Genomic DNA, 21,384 nt, shown 5'->3' with positions numbered 1-21,384 from the left:
AAGTAAAAAGGTTTGTAAAAAACATTGTCAACCTGTAAGTTTATATAACTTTCAAATAGGAAGGATTCCCTTTCTTTTCAATTTTTTTTCCTTAAACTCAGAATAAGAGAGCACAACACAGGAAATAAGAGAGAGATCTTAGTTGCAATATAAACTTGTAGTCGCCAAAAAAAACATTGCTAAGCAAATCTTAATTTAAGAAGATCAAATGAACAAGCATAAAGAATGCAACTGAATGGGAGTTTAGAGTAAGAAAAAAGAAGCATCCAGATTAATTCAATGGTTACTTTGTGTCTAGAGACCTTAAATTGCAAGAGCACAAAGTAGCATAAATCGCCTGACTACAAATTATCATGTAGAGGTACTTGGAAGCAAAAAAAAGAAAATAAAAAATTACCCAGCCAAATAAGTGGTTCCATGAATTGAATATGCCCAACTCTTAGTAATCCATGAATAATATCAAATTGATATTTGAATTAGCAACCCATTATTGCACAATTGTAGACAAAAGCGCCAGCTCTTTCTCGAATAGAAAGCACATCCCACTCTGCTCCACTTGCATTTCCATCTTCAGGACGCCAATAGTGCAGAATAATTACTTCACCTTGAGGTCCTCTATGGCCACCAATCACTAACAGTTTATCGTCACATGCTTTGAAAGCAAGGCCCCAACCATTTGAGTAGTCGGCTCTCACAGGCAATCGCCTTACAACGTTCCAGATGTTATTTGCCTTGTCGTACTTCTTTACCTCATTTGTAGATTGATCTGCAGCATAAAGCTGATTATTTACAACAGCAACAAGAGGAGGGGATTGAGTAGCTCGATTACCACCAGGATACATGTCCCTAATTCTTCGCCATGTCCTTGTTTGAAGATTATATTCCTCACCACAGGTTAAAGAATCTGTATGGTTTGACATGCCCCCTATAACATAAAATTTTCCATCCATAAAGAAGCCAGAACATAATCTCCTTGGGACATTCATATCTGGTAGAGTCTCCCAAGCACCAGTCTCCGAATTGTACATCTCCACACACTTTGAAGTGCGTCCAAGCGAATCACTTCCGCCAGCAACAATAGCGATTTCCCCAGAGCTTCCAGATCCAAAAAGGCAACGAGGTAAGTTCATAGGTTTGCATCTAGACCAGTCACGCCTTATCAAACTGTACACCCAAATAACGAAGCCTATTACTTCACGGCCAAAAACAAGTAGCTGGGTTCCCACAGCTAGAGATTCCTTATCTGCACAAGAGAAGCAATCGTCACATGGCATCCTTGGCAACCTCATCCATCTGCGCCTGAAAGGATCAAATGCTTCCCAAGGCATCAAACTACATGCCAGGTAAACCCAGTGTTCCATAACACCGTGCTGTCTCCTTAATTTATAAAGACAACCACTACGAATCAGTGAGTTAAACCTTCTATTCAGACAGGCAAGTGAAGGGTAATCAGACCTACATATGAAGGCCAAACAAACTAGTGCAACATCATCATAGAGTCCAGGAAAAAAACTATCATTCGATCTTTGATCAGTACGACTATCTCCAGTTTGAATCTTCACAGTAAGCCTTTTACCTTTTAAGCCTCTAATATTCAAGCTATCAACATTCACATCTTTGTCAAACATATCCTTCTCCTCCCCCAATAAGCTCCGATTATTTGTTAAAAGTAAGCAATCCAATAAATACTTGTGCAAAGAACCACAATCCGGACTAAAAGATCCTAAAATCTGTAATAGATAATTTAGAGTGGCACTCATGGTTCCCAGCTTGCCAAGTTGTAGTTCCATTCCTCTGAGGGTTCCTTGCATGAGTACCTTGACTATCAGCAGTCACGCAATTATACAGAGATCACTGAAAAAAAATATTAGGCTCTTAAGAAAAAGGAAACATAATTAAATCACAAGTGTAGATATTATTTCCAAATGCTAAGGTTACATACAACTTCATGGCATATAAAAAAAAACATAATAAAACTGAAATAACAAAACTAGAGATTTGACTTCAGGAAAGAAGAGAAATACAAGAGTTACCACCATCAACTATTACTGTGAATGCATAATAGGCCAAATAACAACCAGACATTATGCTAATTGAGGAATGGATCACAAAGATCAGATTGATGTCACCTGACCCATGAAATTTAGCAGTAATTCATATGATGGAAGTAGTTGTACTTGCAAGTCCAAGCTTGCATAAATTAACCGATAGACTCCAAAATAGGTGAGAATTTCACAGTTTTAACTGTGAGGTTTTTAATGTAGAACAGGCAGCAGGGGTACAACCATTTATACCAATTACCAAGAACTATTGTATAATTTAGTACTTTCAAGGTATATGCTAGAAACAACTATTTTGCACTAGACTATGTACAGGGAATAGGAAAAAAAAAACCTTTGGCAAGTACAATACTAGAAAGAGAAAGGTGCACCAAACAATGATGTGTGGAAGATGATAGGCGCATGGCCATATAAACTTCTGGGGCCAGCCAATTATGCATATGGCAGAGAGGTATTGGTAGCTTGTCCATGAAATGGTAAACCTTGGTAATGTGAATTAATGTCTTGTAACAAAAAAAAAAAGATCATATAACTCATGTTGATAATTTTGTCCATTTTCACCAAAATGAACCTAATGCTGTTACATTTGCATTTTGCTTAAATAATCTTATTTTCAAGCAACCAATGGTTTGGCATCCCAAGATCCAAATAACTACTACGCTTTACAACCAAGTTAAAATATGATGAAGATGAAAAATAGTGCACATGTATATTCAAAATATCCAACCTACAGTACAAAGCGAGGAAAGAAGAGTCGTACATGGATGTCAAAAAATGGACCAAAGATATGGTGAAGGTCAGCATATATGCCAAGGAAATTCTACTTATAGTTGCAAAAGGTGGAACCGCCACCTTAGCGGCCCCCTGGGTCCGGCCCCACAGATATCCAGAGGGAGTAAATCACGGTTAAGCTAGGCAGGAGGGGTGACTGGGGGTCGAGTGGAATTTAAAGCGCAACAGACCAAGATTTTACGCCCGTGTGCAACTGGCGACCCTCGACCCCTGAACCTCCGTTGCAAGCGTCAGGCACCCTTCCAGCTGATCCAGCCCGTGGGGGCGAAATTCTACTTATAGTGCATATAGGGAAAGAGGACTCGACACATGGATGTTATAGTTGAACCAAAAATACAAAAGACCCAACACCATGAATTTAAATTCAGAACAAGGATTTTGTTGTACCATACTTTTCAGACAATGTACGGAACAAGGATTTTGTTATTCCACTTTCATGCTTTTCAGACAATGTTGGAATATGGGATGACATGAATGCTTGAGTCAATTCAACACTGCTTCAAAATAAAAAATTAGGGAAAGATGAATGTGAGGAAATATACATAGAAAGAGATACAATTGGAGAAAAAACAATAAATAGCATATATACAACTATAGACAACCAGCAAAGCAGATATTACTAAGTGAACATATAGAAAAGTATGTGCATGTGTGCATACACAAATCATGGTACAGAAATTCATGCTGAAGATGACTTGAAATCATTAACTAATTAAAAAGGTGAACAAATTCTGCCTCCCCAATTGAATTCTTGTATAGGAATTGAGTAGTTTTGACATCATCTAAAGCAATGATGACAAGATGGGTTCCTTGAATTCATACATAAATTAAACTAATAAATTGACCACATCAAGTTCTAGTTTTTGGTTGGTTTTGTAGCAATACAAATCTATACAAAGATGAACTTCCAAATAACATCAACACCATGAAGGCTAGTAGCAAAAGCATCAAGTGAAATCATAGTTAAGTCGTCAAACAGGAAATTTGACCTTTCCTACACATGAGAACCACTGTAGATATTGGTATAGAGTATATGGCCTTTAACTCCAAACTTATGGCAGAACCATCTATTTTGAGCCTTCGTTAACCATATCTGTAGTCCAACAACATGAATAGGCATACTAGAACGACATATCTAGAGAATATATAGATCATCACAGTGGAGTTAGCAAAAGAGATATGATCACTATGTTTTTTAACAATAAGTTAAGTCATCTAGTATATTACTTTTCATTTGACAGTTCGGGAGATGAATTTTTGTAAGAATTGAAATTCCAAGATGTTCATTTATTAGATGGATACCTATGGAAAAAGATTGACATTATGTTGCAACTAAAAGAGATTTCCTCAAACATATGGGAGAAAATTCACAATATGGTGCAAAAGATATTCCTCTACCTCCAAATATGTGTTGTAAATAACCAACTGCCGCTCAAAGTAAAACAAGTTTTTTTTTTTTTTGCAATTTAGCAATAGATAAGGTTTCCCAAAACAGTTAGTACCTCTAGAACCAAATTTTGTGTATATTTTCTAACTATATGCATTGGAAAAAAGTTAGCCATCTAACTATATGAAAAATAAATAATTACCCTGTCAAGTTCACTACTGATTCTGATGTGATTTTAGGGAGTCTACATTTGGATATACTCTTTGATGCAATATACGCCACAATAATGTGATTTCTATGAAGTATCAAGTTTCGATCTCCTGAATCTCATAGAACCACAGCGACCCAGCTTAAACATTAGAACTTTCACAGCTTAACCATGAATATGAGTAACCTGAGTTCAGGACACGGTGTTTAAAAGTTATAGGCAGAGCCCTTTTTGAGTTCAACCTGGGTTCATATAGTTGCTTTCATTTTTTCTCTGATCAACAATATAGGTCCATAAATGTTTAGTTCGTCCACAAAGTGGACATGTGCACAAAAGTGATACACATATAAAAGTGCCATATATTATTTAGGATGAAACAGCAAAATAGTCCTACTGCAGATGAAGCTCACTATACAACTCTCCAATGAACCAGTTCGATTGCAGTTCACACAATACCACGATTTTATGGTTCCAATTAATTGAATGGAAAGACATTATATCATATTTTTTTCATAGCAAGCACGCATCTTTTTGGTCGAGAGCTGGAATATTCCCTCGACTAATGAGCAATCAATCAAATGCAGAATGTCTTATATACCAATAGACAGATAAAACAGAAACGTTGCCCGGAAAATTGATCAAGTAAATGGTCATAGATGTGATTTTACCTCATTGGATAATGGCCAACTAATCTCAATTGGTCACAATCATTTTCAGCGCATCATCCGCTCCTTGCCTAAATCCCCACGAAAAAAATGGTATCATGTATCTAAGCTAGTAATAAGGAACCCCAGATCTCCAGATCCAAGAACAAGCTTCGACATCAGAAGGCCAACTACAGGCATAACCTGTGAATCAGAATCAAATCCACTTAATCAAATGTTGCCAAGAAAAAAAACAACAAGAAAGGAAATGTCTCCTCCTCCACAACAAATCAAACATCCCAAGACAAACACCTACTAGAGAATCGATCGAGGGCATCGCCAAGGTTCCAGATCCGCCGACGGCGATCGAAGGGACGGTCCGTCCGATCGCCCAGAATGGGTCATCGCGCGACCAAAAAATTGAGCGAAGAAACGAGGATCTGTCAGCCGGCACAACCAGATCAGTTTCAGATCGCGGAAACGACCATCGAGAACACCTCGCAGAGATCGATTCGCCGCCGCAGAGCGGAAGACAGGGAGAGGGTAGTCTCCGCCCGTTGCGAGTCGATACTTAAATGGAGACACGAAGCAGGGGGCTTACATTAGGGGCAAAATGGTAATTATATTTTCCAGGGACAAACGATAATAAATAGCATTAAAATTCGGACTGGCCATCGACCGTCCGTTCACTCTGATCCAGGCGATGGACGACAGGAATGTTGTTCGTATAGTAAAAAGATATGCAGTTAACCGTAGTGTCAATCTCGATTTGCGGCCGCACGGGAGCGAGGCCAATGCAGCTGCTAACTTCCTGCTTCCCACGGGCGAAACTCTGCGTTCTGCACCCGCCGGGACCACCGACGTCACGCAGCGTCACAAAAGCGGGGCCCACCTCACGGGCCTGACCCGGTTACGGCCTGCGGGTGGATATGATATGGTACGCGATACTGTTTCGAAGTTGGAGTTCTAAATCCACGCCCATTTACTCAATCCGTACTCGTAGCTGTCTCTCCCAATTGAACGACACAAGGAAGGCGTAGATTTCGAAAAGTAATGGGTAACTTTAAACGTAGCCTTTTGCCAGGCTGTCGAGTGGGTAATGGTCGAGCAGTTTACCGAGGGGAGTGGGAATTCTATCTTATAACACAACGGTAAACGGGGAGATTTCTATAAAAGGAAAGAAGGGGTCATAAGAAGGCGCAGCAGAGTAGAAAATTACGTGAAAGCCACTGACTGAGTAGCCACATCTTCCTTGGAACTTTAAAGAGGGTTGATTCGTCATGTGGCGTGGCGTGGCATGGCGTGGTATTATGTTTTACACTTTACTTGTGAAAAATATAGACAAATATATTAAATTTATTTATTAGAATAAAATTATAAATTTTAACAAGAATATTATAATTTTATATAAATATATAATTTAGTTTTTAATTAATATTTAAATTTATAATTTATATTTATTAAGCTCTGTTTAGGCTCGATAAAAGCTCGAATAAGCTCGTGAGCCATGAATATATTCGTTAAATAAAGTTTGAGCTCGGCTCGATTATAAACGAGCCAAACTCAAACATTCAAAGATCGACTCGACTCGATTCCGTTCCAAAATCTATCTCATAGTATATCTATAATTTATGTAATTATATTTATATTTTCATATTAGTAGGATCTAACATTAAGGATGGTTAAGATAATAGATTTATTTTTTAAGGGTGGGGTGTAAGGAAGGGTAAAGAAAAATTATCCCAATTTTATCCTTATTTATATTTTCACATGTAGATTTATTAAAAAAATAAGAGGATATTTTTATAAATTTGTATATTTAACCTTCATTTTCATCCCTTTGAACTTTCCTTCCCTTCCAAACAAGGGCAAGATAAATATATTACTTTCCCTCCCTTCCCCTTCCATTAATGAACCTTACCTCACCCATTAAAATAATAGATTTATCTTTTTTTTTAAAAAATATTTTACCCATCCATGGATGTCCAATTGACTAAGGACGACACTTATTATTATGGAATAAAGGATCAATTTCCAATGATAGTGAACATATTCTTGTAGAAAAATCTCTCCAATCCGCTAGCAATGTAAAGAGATTCTATGCTCCCATTTTGTTTTTGTTCTATTTGAGTTCAAGACATTATTTCAAGTATGGATGATTTATCATATTTATTATTATTTCTATATTTACTATTATCATAATTATCATAATATGTTAATATTTTTTCATATATTATTTTGACCATCACTTTCGGATTATATAATTCAATATGATATCTAAATCATAATCCTCCACCAATTGACCTCCTTATTTCTTCTACCGCTAGCTGCGCTCTCTCTCCTCTTCTCCGAAGCTAACTTTCTCTTCTTCCTCTTCTTCGTAATTCTTCTCATTATTGTTCATCTTTCCTTTCCAACAATTATTTCCTTTCTCTCGTCTTTTCTCTCCGCCGGATTCTGCCACCGCCTCTGTCCATAACAGCAACATGAGCAGCAATTTGGAGCCTCCAAAACAGCAACCAATCAGCAACTTAGAGGAACCTCCAAACATTGATGCAATTTGGATTCCTCTTTGGCGGCAAAGGCTATACTTCTTTTCTTTTGCAGTTTTGCCTCAACATCACTAATTGGGATAACCTTTGCTTTTTGTATTTTTCCAATGATATTTCTCACTTCTTTTTTCCTACAACACATCTCATCGTTTTTTTTTCCTTGGTAAAAGAATCAGGATTTCTGTCTTTTTTGAAAAAAAGACATAAAAAAAGGAAAAACTCACCCAAAAAAAACTCTCTTATATTCTATTTCTTTTCCTCTTTACCACCACCGTATTATATTTTTTCATTCTTATTTTTTTCTCTCAGGAGTCTTCTTCTTCTCCTGATTCCTCTACCCTTTTATCCTGCCCCCAAAAAACTTAAATTACTTCCTTACTCCGTGTTTTCTTTTCTACCACCACAAGGCACATTGAAGCTCCCCTTCATCATCATGATCTTCTTTCTAATGGATTTTGTTAGGACCCTTAGCAATCGACTAGAGAAAGATGAATAATCTTTGCATAAAATAAACAAACACAATCTTTCTCGAACTTATAACTTAATTAAAAGAACACTTGCATAAGACTAATAAAGAAACTAAAAGGAAAGAGACATCGAGAATTTACTTGTTTACAACCGGGGATGTTGTTAATCCAAGGCAGATGAAAAAATGCACTAAAAATCTCTTTTGGACGAAGAAGACTCTTACAGCATTCAAAGCTCACAAAACTCAGACAAACTCAAATACAAGTATTGTTACTATGTAATTCTTGTTCTAATTAGCTTCTGGGAGCAGGGCTGCTTATATAGCCTTGCTTGGGGCGTCTGGAAGTGTTCCAGGCACCTGAAATGAGATAGAAATCTATCTACAATGCAACGGTCAAAAGCAATATTGATATGGATGAAATTCAGGTTCCGAGCGTCCCGACTTGGTCGGGCGCCCCGGACTGGTCCGGGCACCCCGTGCATCAGAAGTCAGCCTTTTGTTGACTTTTGGTCCAGGCCTCCTGCTCCAGTTCCGCTTGCATCGATCCAGGTCTTCCGCTCCGACTCCGCTTGCTTGGGTGATTTCAGCCATCCGAAATAGAGCTCATCTGAATGCAACTTCCGGCCTCCTCCTTAAGCAAGCTTCCGCTTTGGCTTCTCATCCCTCAGAATCGTCGTATGCTTCCTTCTCGTCCGCCAGCGTACTCTTCCACAGCTTTTCGTCTCTCGGGGCAGCTGCATGTTTTGCTTCTCAAGTAATCTTCCGCTCCGGCTTCTCGTCCCTCGGAAACACCGCACGCTCCCTTCTCGTCTGCCGGTGTACTTTTCCGCAGCACCTCGTCCCTCAGACGCACCTAACCTGTCGGCTCTTTCTCATGCCGTCCTTATCGCTAGCTGCGTCTTTTGCTCGACGTCTTGTGCTCTTAAGTTTCTGTACACTTAGACACAAGATTAAACATAACAGGATCTAACTTAACTTGTTTGATCACATTAAAACTACCTTGGGGTATTAACAATCTCCCCTTTTTTGATGTGAGCAACCTAAGTTAAGTTAAGGTAAACTAAAGTAAAAGAAATAAATTTTACAATAAAGTACAAAAATTGAAAAAAGTTAAGCTACCGTCCTCTAGACTTAATCTTCCCTTCTTCTCTTTTGATCACATAAAAAATGAGGTACCTCAAAAAAAATCTAAGGGTAACTTTTCAAAAATAAGAAAATTTTTAGTTAAAAAAAACTCTGATTTTCCAACATTTTGAAAAACTTATCGGGTTTTGAAAACTTTGAAAATAATTTTCATATCACTAAAAAAAAAATTGCAGTAATTTTAGAAACTCTAAGTTTTACAAAAAAAAAATCTAAGTAAATTTTTTTTGAGTAACTATTTAAAGCATTGATTCCAATTAAATGCTTTATCAGTTAGTCAATTAAATATTTTATTTCATTAATTGACTTCGAGGCTATGACGACGCACTAGGCATTCTTAGTTATTGGAGCAACAACTACTTTCTAGACAAAGTCTCTTAAGGAAATTAAACATTTAATCTACTCTCTTAAAGTCCCAAGTTCAATTAAATTTTAATTTAGACAAGATTTTGGAACCCGATATAGGTTCAACCGACTGGATTAATTAAAAATCTTTTGGGTATGTATTTCTTTAAAATTTTCTTAATTTATCCCTTGTGATATTTAACATACTAGTTCAAATTATTATATCTTTTATTGTTTTGATTAAACGAACATGCACGATTTTTCAAGTATGATATCTCTGTTTGCAAATTATTATTTTCTAATTTTATTTTGTCAAATTTTTCTAATGGATAAGATTTAGCTAGAATAAATTTTAACTCTTGATTTTCTTTTTCTAGCTTAAGCAATCCTTTACCAATAATTTAACAAAATTGAATAATTTAATAGGAGGCAGAGATCATACCTAACTTACCTTGTCGATTCTAGCATCCGTAGATCCCCTGAACTGTTGCTTTGTTTCGATGTAGCTCCCCCTTCATCGATGCTCATTTCGGACGAGCTTGCTTCGTGTTCGTTTTCTTGATGGCTTGCCATTAATGCAAGTCCGGAGAAAGCCTCAATCTCTGATTCGGACGACATTTCGTCGTACATAGCCTTTAGCATTTTGTACTTGTTAGATTGGACAGGCTTCTTGTTCTTTCCCTTGTCCTTGTTCTTCAACTTAGGACAATTGTATTTAACGTGGCATTCTTCATTGCAGTGGTAGCATTTGATTTTTCTTCATTTTCTACCCTATAGATTATTAGATTTTCTAGATCTAAGCAATTTTTTAAATCGCCTTACCATCATTGTCATTTCATCGTCATCAAGAGATGATTCTAAATCTTGTTCGTCCATCTTTGCCTTAAAGGCAATGTTGTGCTTCGATTCCTTATTCGAATTTGCACATCTTGTTTCATGGATTTCAAAAGTTGAAAATAATTCTTCTAAGGTAACAAATTCTAAATCACTTAGAGATATAGTAGACATCTACTAATGATGTCCATTTTGTATTTCTAGGGAATGCATTAAGAGCGTACATTAGCGAATCTCGGGTGCTTACATTTTCTTCGAGATTCGAAAGTCCGGTGATGAGCTCCTTGATCCTTGAGTGAAGATGTGGTATAGTTTCGTCTTCTTCTAATCAGAGGTTGCAGATCTGGTTGCGAAGTAAGTCCTATCTCGCAAGTTTAGCCTCCGACGATCCTTCATGAAGTTCCGTGAATTTTTCCCAGAGCTCCTTGGCGGACTCGTAAGCTCTAATCCGGTTGACTTCTTGTGAGGGTAGGACGCTCGGCAGATGAAACTCTGTTTTGCCGTTTGCCACGAAGTCGACTTATTCCTTCTTCGTCCATTGATACCTTTCTTTGCCCTCGGGTGCTTCAAAATCAAATTCGATTATTAACAATAAATCAAAGTATGTTTTGAAAAATACCTCCATTCTCTTTATCCAGCTTGCGAACTCTCCCTCGAACTTTGGTGGATAGATGCTTGCTCTGGCCATCTCGTGTGCTTCGTTCGCGGTTAGTCCTCCTGAAGCGTCCTTGCTCTGATACAACTTGTTAGGACCCTTAGCAGCCGACTAGAGGGGGGTGAATAGCCCCTGCACAAATTAAGCAAACACAACCTTTCTCGAATTTATAACTTAATTAAAAGAACACTTGCATAAGACTAATAAAAACTTAAAGGAAAGAGGTACGAGAATTTACTTGGTTACAACCGGGGAGGTTGTTAATCCAAGGCAGATGAAAAAGCGCACTAAAAATCTCCTCTAGGCGGAGAAGCCTCTTACAATATTCAAAGCTCACAAAACAAAGTTAAACTCAGACAAACTCAAGCACAAGAATTGTTACTCTGTAATTCTTGTTCTAATTAGCTTCTAAGAGCAGGACTGCTTATATAACCCCCTGCTCGGGGCGCTTGGAAGCATTCTAGCGACCTGAAATGGGATAGAAAGCTATCCCCAATGAAACGTTCAAATGCCACGTTGATATGGAGGAAATTCTGGTTCCGAGTGCCCAGTTAGGGGCACCCCGAACTAGTTCGGGCGCCCTGGGCATCAGTCAGCCTTTTGTTGACTTTTGGTTCGGGCCTCCTGCTCCAGTTCCTCTCACATCGGTTTGAGTCTTCTGCTCCGGCTCCGCTCACTTGAGTGATTTTGGCCATTCGGAATAGGGCTCACCCGAACCCAACTTCTGGCCTTCTCCTCGAGCAAGCTTCCCTCCGGCTTCTCGTCCATCGAAATCGTCGCGTGCTTCCTTCTCGTCCGCCAACGTACTCTTCTATAGTTTTTCGTCCCTTAGACAGCTACGTCTTTTGCCCCTCGAGCAATCTTCTGCTCTGGCTTCTTGTTACTTGGAAACACCACACACTCCCTTCTCATTCGCTGATGTACTCTTTTGTAGCACCTCGCCCCTCAGATGTACCGAGCCCGTCGACTCTCTCCCATGTCGTCCTTCTCGCTAGCTGCATCTTTTGCTCGACGTCCTGTATTCCTAAGTTTCTGTACACTTAGACACAAGGTTAAACACAACAGAACATAACCTAACTTGTTTGATCACATCAAAATTACCTTGGAGTACTAATAGATTTTACTCTAGAAGATTTGATTAGTTATTGACAACCAAACTTAACTTTCCAAGATAGTAATAAAGACAAAGATTAGTGATTCAGGAGATTCAGAAATCGATTTCAATTATTGATGATTTATCATATTTAGATTATAATCCAAACCATATTTATCATTATTTATATATCTATTTGTTATTATTATAGTTATCGTAATATGTAACCATATTTAAATTAATATTTTTATATATTATTTTCATCATCTGTATAAATAAATTTGTCTATAATAATTAATCAACAATAAAAAAATCAATTGTCTTCTAACAATAGTCTTTCTATTCTTTCCAATATCTATGTACTTTAGCACTATCTAATTCAACACTAAAACTTAAACAATTTTTATCAAAATTATTATATAAACCTATGTTTTTTAAAAAAATAATTCTTCTTATATTGCCGTAGAGCTTTTGGAGTTATTTCACGCTTTTATTATTATTATTATTTTTTGTTGTTGTTTGAATGCTTTAGATACATTTAGTAGTTTTAATCAACATTAGAAAACGAAAGATCAAATACTGAGAAAATGTGTACGGATACGTGCGCTTTTTATCATCGGCCCCATAATAAAATAAAAAAAGATAAATCAAATATTAAACGGCTCCCTAAATGAAAAAATTATTTGTCATAATCATAACTTAAATTTATCATTTGAGCATCAACTCAGCAACGTCTGGAAGACATTAATTAAGAACAACATTAACCAGATGTCTTCTAGTGATAATCTTGTACGCACACTTATTTTTATTGCATTTAAAGCGAAGAAAAAAATAAAATAATAGCGAAAGATGTGAAACGATATTTCATTTCATATTTTGTTTTTGATAATAATAAACTATTGCATTTAGCCTTTATGATGGTTGAAATAGTGTAGACATGCAGGAGAGTCATTCCTACTATCCGATTGACATAAGGGAATTTTGTGCGGTCCAAGGTGATTTATTTATTCCGGCGCCATCTCTAATTTATTTTTAAGTTAATACGGAGAACATAAATTATAAAAAAATTATTAACTAAACATGTAGTCAAAATATAAGGAAGATGTACTGAGTTTTGATCCGAAGATTTCAAATGATAATACTTTATATTTTAATCATGCTCCTCTTGACGACGGTGTAACCTGTAGTATTATGAGATTTCATTGATGGAGATGGAGAATACCGCCTGTTGTTCATATTACAATCGCCCCTCCATGCTTAAATTTCTAGATCCGCCCTTGACCTTTCCTTAAACTCAGAATAAGAGAGCACAACACAGGAAATAAGAGAGAGATCTTAGTTGCAATATAAACTTGTAGTCGCCAAAAAAAACATTGCTAAGCAAATCTTAATTTAAGAAGATCAAATGAACAAGCATAAAGAATGCAACTGAATGGGAGTTTAGAGTAAGAAAAAAGAAGCATCCAGATTAATTCAATGGTTACTTTGTGTCTAGAGACCTTAAATTGCAAGAGCACAAAGTAGCATAAATCGCCTGACTACAAATTATCATGTAGAGGTACTTGGAAGCAAAAAAAAGAAAATAAAAAATTACCCAGCCAAATAAGTGGTTCCATGAATTGAATATGCCCAACTCTTAGTAATCCATGAATAATATCAAATTGATATTTGAATTAGCAACCCATTATTGCACAATTGTAGACAAAAGCGCCAGCTCTTTCTCGAATAGAAAGCACATCCCACTCTGCTCCACTTGCATTTCCATCTTCAGGACGCCAATAGTGCAGAATAATTACTTCACCTTGAGGTCCTCTATGGCCACCAATCACTAACAGTTTATCGTCACATGCTTTGAAAGCAAGGCCCCAACCATTTGAGTAGTCGGCTCTCACAGGCAATCGCCTTACAACGTTCCAGATGTTATTTGCCTTGTCGTACTTCTTTACCTCATTTGTAGATTGATCTGCAGCATAAAGCTGATTATTTACAACAGCAACAAGAGGAGGGGATTGAGTAGCTCGATTACCACCAGGATACATGTCCCTAATTCTTCGCCATGTCCTTGTTTGAAGATTATATTCCTCACCACAGGTTAAAGAATCTGTATGGTTTGACATGCCCCCTATAACATAAAATTTTCCATCCATAAAGAAGCCAGAACATAATCTCCTTGGGACATTCATATCTGGTAGAGTCTCCCAAGCACCAGTCTCCGAATTGTACATCTCCACACACTTTGAAGTGCGTCCAAGCGAATCACTTCCGCCAGCAACAATAGCGATTTCCCCAGAGCTTCCAGATCCAAAAAGGCAACGAGGTAAGTTCATAGGTTTGCATCTAGACCAGTCACGCCTTATCAAACTGTACACCCAAATAACGAAGCCTATTACTTCACGGCCAAAAACAAGTAGCTGGGTTCCCACAGCTAGAGATTCCTTATCTGCACAAGAGAAGCAATCGTCACATGGCATCCTTGGCAACCTCATCCATCTGCGCCTGAAAGGATCAAATGCTTCCCAAGGCATCAAACTACATGCCAGGTAAACCCAGTGTTCCATAACACCGTGCTGTCTCCTTAATTTATAAAGACAACCACTACGAATCAGTGAGTTAAACCTTCTATTCAGACAGGCAAGTGAAGGGTAATCAGACCTACATATGAAGGCCAAACAAACTAGTGCAACATCATCATAGAGTCCAGGAAAAAAACTATCATTCGATCTTTGATCAGTACGACTATCTCCAGTTTGAATCTTCACAGTAAGCCTTTTACCTTTTAAGCCTCTAATATTCAAGCTATCAACATTCACATCTTTGTCAAACATATCCTTCTCCTCCCCCAATAAGCTCCGATTATTTGTTAAAAGTAAGCAATCCAATAAATACTTGTGCAAAGAACCACAATCCGGACTAAAAGATCCTAAAATCTGTAATAGATAATTTAGAGTGGCACTCATGGTTCCCAGCTTGCCAAGTTGTAGTTCCATTCCTCTGAGGGTTCCTTGCATGAGTACCTTGACTATCAGCAGTCACGCAATTATACAGAGATCACTGAAAAAAAATATTAGGCTCTTAAGAAAAAGGAAACATAATTAAATCACAAGTGTAGATATTATTTCCAAATGCTAAGGTTACATACAACTTCATGGCATATAAAAAAAAACATAATAAAACTGAAATAACAAAACTAGAGATTTGACTTCAGGAAAGAAGAGAAATACAAGAGTTACCACCATCAACTATTACTGTGAATGCATAATAGGCCAAATAACAACCAGACATTATGCTAATTGAGGAATGGATCACAAAGATCAGATTGATGTCACCTGACCCATGAAATTTAGCAGTAATTCATATGATGGAAGTAGTTGTACTTGCAAGTCCAAGCTTGCATAAATTAACCGATAGACTCCAAAATAGGTGAGAATTTCACAGTTTTAACTGTGAGGTTTTTAATGTAGAACAGGCAGCAGGGGTACAACCATTTATACCAATTACCAAGAACTATTGTATAATTTAGTACTTTCAAGGTATATGCTAGAAACAACTATTTTGCACTAGACTATGTACAGGGAATAGGAAAAAAAAAAACTTTGGCAAGTACAATACTAGAAAGAGAAAGGTGCACCAAACAATGATGTGTGGAAGATGATAGGCGCATGGCCATATAAACTTCTGGGGCCAGCCAATTATGCATATGGCAGAGAGGTATTGGTAGCTTGTCCATGAAATGGTAAACCTTGGTAATGTGAATTAATGTCTTGTAACAAAAAAAAAAAGATCATATAACTCATGTTGATAATTTTGTCCATTTTCACCAAAATGAACCTAATGCTGTTACATTTGCATTTTGCTTAAATAATCTTATTTTCAAGCAACCAATGGTTTGGCATCCCAAGATCCAAATAACTACTACGCTTTACAACCAAGTTAAAATATGATGAAGATGAAAAATAGTGCACATGTATATTCAAAATATCCAACCTACAGTACAAAGCGAGGAAAGAAGAGTCGTACATGGATGTCAAAAAATGGACCAAAGATATGGTGAAGGTCAGCATATATGCCAAGGAAATTCTACTTATAGTTGCAAAAGGTGGAACCGCCACCTTAGCGGCCCCCTGGGTCCGGCCCCACAGATATCCAGAGGGAGTAAATCACGGTTAAGCTAGGCAGGAGGGGTGACTGGGGGTCGAGTGGAATTTAAAGCGCAACAGACCAAGATTTTACGCCCGTGTGCAACTGGCGACCCTCGACCCCTGAACCTCCGTTGCAAGCGTCAGGCACCCTTCCAGCTGATCCAGCCCGTGGGGGCGAAATTCTACTTATAGTGCATATAGGGAAAGAGGACTCGACACATGGATGTTATAGTTGAACCAAAAATACAAAAGACCCAACACCATGAATTTAAATTCAGAACAAGGATTTTGTTGTACCATACTTTTCAGACAATGTACGGAACAAGGATTTTGTTATTCCACTTTCATGCTTTTCAGACAATGTTGGAATATGGGATGACATGAATGCTTGAGTCAATTCAACACTGCTTCAAAATAAAAAATTAGGGAAAGATGAATGTGAGGAAATATACATAGAAAGAGATACAATTGGAGAAAAAACAATAAATAGCATATATACAACTATAGACAACCAGCAAAGCAGATATTACTAAGTGAACATATAGAAAAGTATGTGCATGTGTGCATACACAAATCATGGTACAGAAATTCATGCTGAAGATGACTTGAAATCATTAACTAATTAAAAAGGTGAACAAATTCTGCCTCCCCAATTGAATTCTTGTATAGGAATTGAGTAGTTTTGACATCATCTAAAGCAATGATGACAAGATGGGTTCCTTGAATTCATACATAAATTAAACTAATAAATTGACCACATCAAGTTCTAGTTTTTGGTTGGTTTTGTAGCAATACAAATCTATACAAAGATGAACTTCCAAATAACATCAACACCATGAAGGCTAGTAGCAAAAGCATCAAGTGAAATCATAGTTAAGTCGTCAAACAGGAAATTTGACCTTTCCTACACATGAGAACCACTGTAGATATTGGTATAGAGTATATGGCCTTTAACTCCAAACTTATGGCAGAACCATCTATTTTGAGCCTTCGTTAACCATATCTGTAGTCCAACAACATGAATAGGCATACTAGAACGACATATCTAGAGAATATATAGATCATCACAGTGGAGTTAGCAAAAGAGATATGATCACTATGTTTTTTAACAATAAGTTAAGTCATCTAGTATATTACTTTTCATTTGACAGTTCGGGAGATGAATTTTTGTAAGAATTGAAATTCCAAGATGTTCATTTATTAGATGGATACCTATGGAAAAAGATTGACATTATGTTGCAACTAAAAGAGATTTCCTCAAACATATGGGAGAAAATTCACAATATGGTGCAAAAGATATTCCTCTACCTCCAAATATGTGTTGTAAATAACCAACTGCCGCTCAAAGTAAAACAAGTTTTTTTTTTTTTTGCAATTTAGCAATAGATAAGGTTTCCCAAAACAGTTAGTACCTCTAGAACCAAATTTTGTGTATATTTTCTAACTATATGCATTGGAAAAAAGTTAGCCATCTAACTATATGAAAAATAAATAATTACCCTGTCAAGTTCACTACTGATTCTGATGTGATTTTAGGGAGTCTACATTTGGATATACTCTTTGATGCAATATACGCCACAATAATGTGATTTCTATGAAGTATCAAGTTTCGATCTCCTGAATCTCATAGAACCACAGCGACCCAGCTTAAACATTAGAACTTTCACAGCTTAACCATGAATATGAGTAACCTGAGTTCAGGACACGGTGTTTAAAAGTTATAGGCAGAGCCCTTTTTGAGTTCAACCTGGGTTCATATAGTTGCTTTCATTTTTTCTCTGATCAACAATATAGGTCCATAAATGTTTAGTTCGTCCACAAAGTGGACATGTGCACAAAAGTGATACACATATAAAAGTGCCATATATTATTTAGGATGAAACAGCAAAATAGTCCTACTGCAGATGAAGCTCACTATACAACTCTCCAATGAACCAGTTCGATTGCAGTTCACACAATACCACGATTTTATGGTTCCAATTAATTGAATGGAAAGACATTATATCATATTTTTTTCATAGCAAGCACGCATCTTTTTGGTCGAGAGCTGGAATATTCCCTCGACTAATGAGCAATCAATCAAATGCAGAATGTCTTATATACCAATAGACAGATAAAACAGAAACGTTGCACGGAAAATTGATCAAGTAAATGGTCATAGATGTGATTTTACCTCATTGGATAATGGCCAACTAATCTCAATTGGTCACAATCATTTTCAGCGCATCATCCGCTCCTTGCCTAAATCCCCACGAAAAAAATGGTATCATGTATCTAAGCTAGTAATAAGGAGCCCCAGATCTCCAGATCCAAGAACAAGCTTCGACATCAGAAGGCCAACTACAGGCATAACCTGTGAATCAGAATCAAATCCACTTAATCAAATGTTGCCAAGAAAAAAAACAACAAGAAAGGAAATGTCTCCTCCTCCACAACAAATCAAACATCCCAAGACAAACACCTACTAGAGAATCGATCGAGGGCATCGCCAAGGTTCCAGATCCGCCGACGGCGATCGAAGGGACGGTCCGTCCGATCGCCCAGAATGGGTCATCGCGCGACCAAAAAATTGAGCGAAGAAACGAGGATCTGTCAGCCGGCACAACCAGATCAGTTTCAGATCGCGGAAACGACCATCGAGAACACCTCGCAGAGATCGATTCGCCGCCGCAGAGCGGAAGACAGGGAGAGGGTAGTCTCCGCCCGTTGCGAGTCGATACTTAAATGGAGACACGAAGCAGGGGGCTTACATTAGGGGCAAAATGGTAATTATATTTTCCAGGGACAAACGATAATAAATAGCATTAAAATTCGGACTGGCCATCGACCGTCCGTTCACTCTGATCCAGGCGATGGACGACAGGAATGTTGTTCGTATAGTAAAAAGATATGCAGTTAACCGTAGTGTCAATCTCGATTTGCGGCCGCACGGGAGCGAGGCCAATGCAGCTGCTAACTTCCTGCTTCCCACGGGCGAAACTCTGCGTTCTGCACCCGCCGGGACCACCGACGTCACGCAGCGTCACAAAAGCGGGGCCCAGCTCACGGGCCTGACCCGGTTACGGCCTGCGGGTGGATATGATCTGGTACGCGATACTGTTTCGAAGTTGGAGTTCTAAATCCACGCCCATTTACTCAATCCGTACTCGTAGCTGTCTCTCCCAATTGAACGACACAAGGAAGGCGTAGATTTCGAAAAGTAATGGGTAACTTTAAACGTTGCCTTTTGCCAGGCTGTCGAGTGGGTAATGGTCGAGCAGTTTACCGAGGGGAGTGGGAATTCTATCTTATAACACAACGGTAAACGGGGAGATTTCTATAAAAGGAAAGAAGGGGTCATAAGAAGGCGCAGCAGAGTAGAAAATTACGTGAAAGCCACTGACTGAGTAGCCACATCTTCCTTGGAACTTTAAAGAGGGTTGATTCGTCATGTGGCGTGGCATGGCGTGGCGTGGTATGATGTGAATGTATCTCATTAGGGGTGTAAATGAGTCAAGTTATTCGTGAGCTATTCGAAGCTCGATTCGATAAAAATTTATTTGAGCTCGTTTAATGAGACTTGTTAAAATAAATAAACCAAGCTTAAGTTTCACAATATTCGACTCGTTAGCTCGTGAACATGTTCGTTAAGCTCATAAATCAACTTTTAAATAAAAAAAATAATAATTTTGATATTAAATTTATAAATTATACACTTTACTTGTGAAAAATATAGACAAATATATTAAATTTATTTATTAGAATAAAATTATAAATTTTAACAAGAATATTATAATTTTTTAAAAATATATAATTTAGTTTTTAATTAATATTTAAATTTATAATTTATATTTATTAAGCTCGTTTAGGCTCGATAAAAGCTCGAATAAGCTCGTGAGCCATGAATATATTCGTTAAATAAAGTTTGAGCTCGGCTCGATTATAAACGAGCCAAACTCAAACATCCAAGAGTTCGACTCGGCTCGACTCGATTATGTCCCTATATTTTATCTCTGATCTAATCGCCCCGGATTGATTTCATAGAACTGACTGTCTAAAATCTATCTCATAGTATATCTATAATTTATGTAATTATATTTATATTTTCATATTAGTAGGATCTAACATTAAGGATGGTTAAGATAATAGATTTATTTTTTTAAGGGTTGAATTGATACAGTACCCTTTTCTCTATTTCTTTCCTCACCACCTCCCTCTCTCTTACCCTCTGTTTGGGAGGAGGTGAGTAAAGGGAAGGGAAAGGGAAACATGGGTAAAACACTTGTTTGGGAGAGAGTGAGCCATGAAAGGGAAGGGGAGAGAAGGGTAAAGCTTCCCCTTGCATGCTCGGGAATCAGCGAAATTCCTTACACCCCAAATTGGGGTGTAAGGAAGGGTAAGGAAAAATTATCCCAATTTTATCCTTATTTATATTTTCACATGAAGATTTATTAAAAAAATAAGAGGATATTTTTATAAATTTGTATATTTAACCTTCATTTCCATCCCTTTGAACTTTCCCTCTTTCCAAACAAGGGCAAGATAAATATATTACTTTCCATCCCTTCCCTTCCCATCCCCTTCCATTAATGAACCTTACCTCACCCATTAAAATAATAGATTTATCTTTTTTTTTAAAAAATATTTTACCCATCCATGGATGTCCAATTGACTAAGGACGACACTTATTATTATGGAATAAAGGATCAATTTCCAATGATAGTGAACATATTCTTGTAGAAAAATCTCTCCAATCCGCTAGCAATGTAAAGAGATTCTATGCTCCCATTTTGTTTTTGTTCTATTTGAGTTCAAGACATTATTTCAAGTATGGATGATTTATCATATTTATTATTATTTCTATATTTACTATTATCATAATTATCATAATATGTTAATATTTTTTCATATATTATTTTGACCATCACTTTCGGATTATATAATTCAATATGATATCTAAATCATAATCCTCCACCAATTGACCTCCTTATTTCTTCTACCGCTAGCTGCGCTCTCTCTCCTCTTCTCCGAAGCTAACTTTCTCTTCTTCCTCTTCTTCGTAATTCTTCTCATTATTGTTCATC

The 21,384-nt window shown here is 37.4% G+C and overlaps 2 protein-coding genes across 5 annotated transcripts; both read right to left on the bottom strand.

Annotated features, from left to right (window-relative positions):
• Window positions 1-249: 249 nt before the first annotated feature.
• Window positions 250-5,649, bottom strand: LOC122009989 (F-box/kelch-repeat protein At5g60570-like). 3 transcript variants are annotated; one of them, XM_042566320.1, is made up of 4 exons: window positions 5,408-5,649; window positions 5,116-5,295; window positions 3,245-3,349; window positions 250-1,854 (listed from the first exon to the last, which is right to left on the bottom strand). In XM_042566320.1, the coding sequence occupies exon 4, from the start codon at window positions 1,809-1,811 to the stop codon at window positions 477-479; it is 1,335 nt and encodes a 444-aa protein (XP_042422254.1). In that variant the 5' UTR covers window positions 1,812-1,854; window positions 3,245-3,349; window positions 5,116-5,295; window positions 5,408-5,649; the 3' UTR covers window positions 250-476. The 3 variants fall into 3 exon arrangements, with proteins under 3 accessions (XP_042422254.1, XP_042422252.1, XP_042422251.1); XM_042566318.1 differs by having other exon boundaries at window positions 3,245-3,346; XM_042566317.1 differs by lacking the exon at window positions 3,245-3,349 and having other exon boundaries at window positions 5,408-5,648.
• Window positions 5,650-13,628: 7,979 nt separating this feature from the next.
• On the bottom strand, window positions 13,629-19,028 carry LOC122009988 (F-box/kelch-repeat protein At5g60570-like). Of its 2 annotated transcripts, XM_042566316.1 has the most exons (4): window positions 18,787-19,028; window positions 18,495-18,674; window positions 16,624-16,725; window positions 13,629-15,233 (listed from the first exon to the last, which is right to left on the bottom strand). In XM_042566316.1, exon 4 carries the CDS (start codon window positions 15,188-15,190, stop codon window positions 13,856-13,858), a length of 1,335 nt encoding a protein of 444 aa, XP_042422250.1. In that variant the 5' UTR covers window positions 15,191-15,233; window positions 16,624-16,725; window positions 18,495-18,674; window positions 18,787-19,028; the 3' UTR covers window positions 13,629-13,855. The 2 variants fall into 2 exon arrangements, with proteins under 2 accessions (XP_042422250.1, XP_042422249.1); XM_042566315.1 differs by lacking the exon at window positions 16,624-16,725 and having other exon boundaries at window positions 18,787-19,027.
• Between the last annotated feature and the right edge of the window lie 2,356 nt (window positions 19,029-21,384).

This window comes from Zingiber officinale, chromosome 8A (genome assembly GCF_018446385.1).
Source record: "Zingiber officinale cultivar Zhangliang chromosome 8A, Zo_v1.1, whole genome shotgun sequence".
NCBI lineage: Eukaryota > Viridiplantae > Streptophyta > Magnoliopsida > Zingiberales > Zingiberaceae > Zingiber > Zingiber officinale.
Note: the sequence above shows the minus strand (reverse complement) of the source record. Positions and strands in the feature narration are given on the sequence as shown.

Bases quoted from the DNA above. Each gene is read 5' to 3' on its own strand.
- LOC122009989 (XM_042566320.1), bottom strand. From the start codon at position 1,811: ATGCAAGGAACCCTCAGAGGAATGGAACTACAACTTGGCAAGCTGGGA.
- LOC122009988 (XM_042566316.1), bottom strand. From the start codon at position 15,190: ATGCAAGGAACCCTCAGAGGAATGGAACTACAACTTGGCAAGCTGGGA.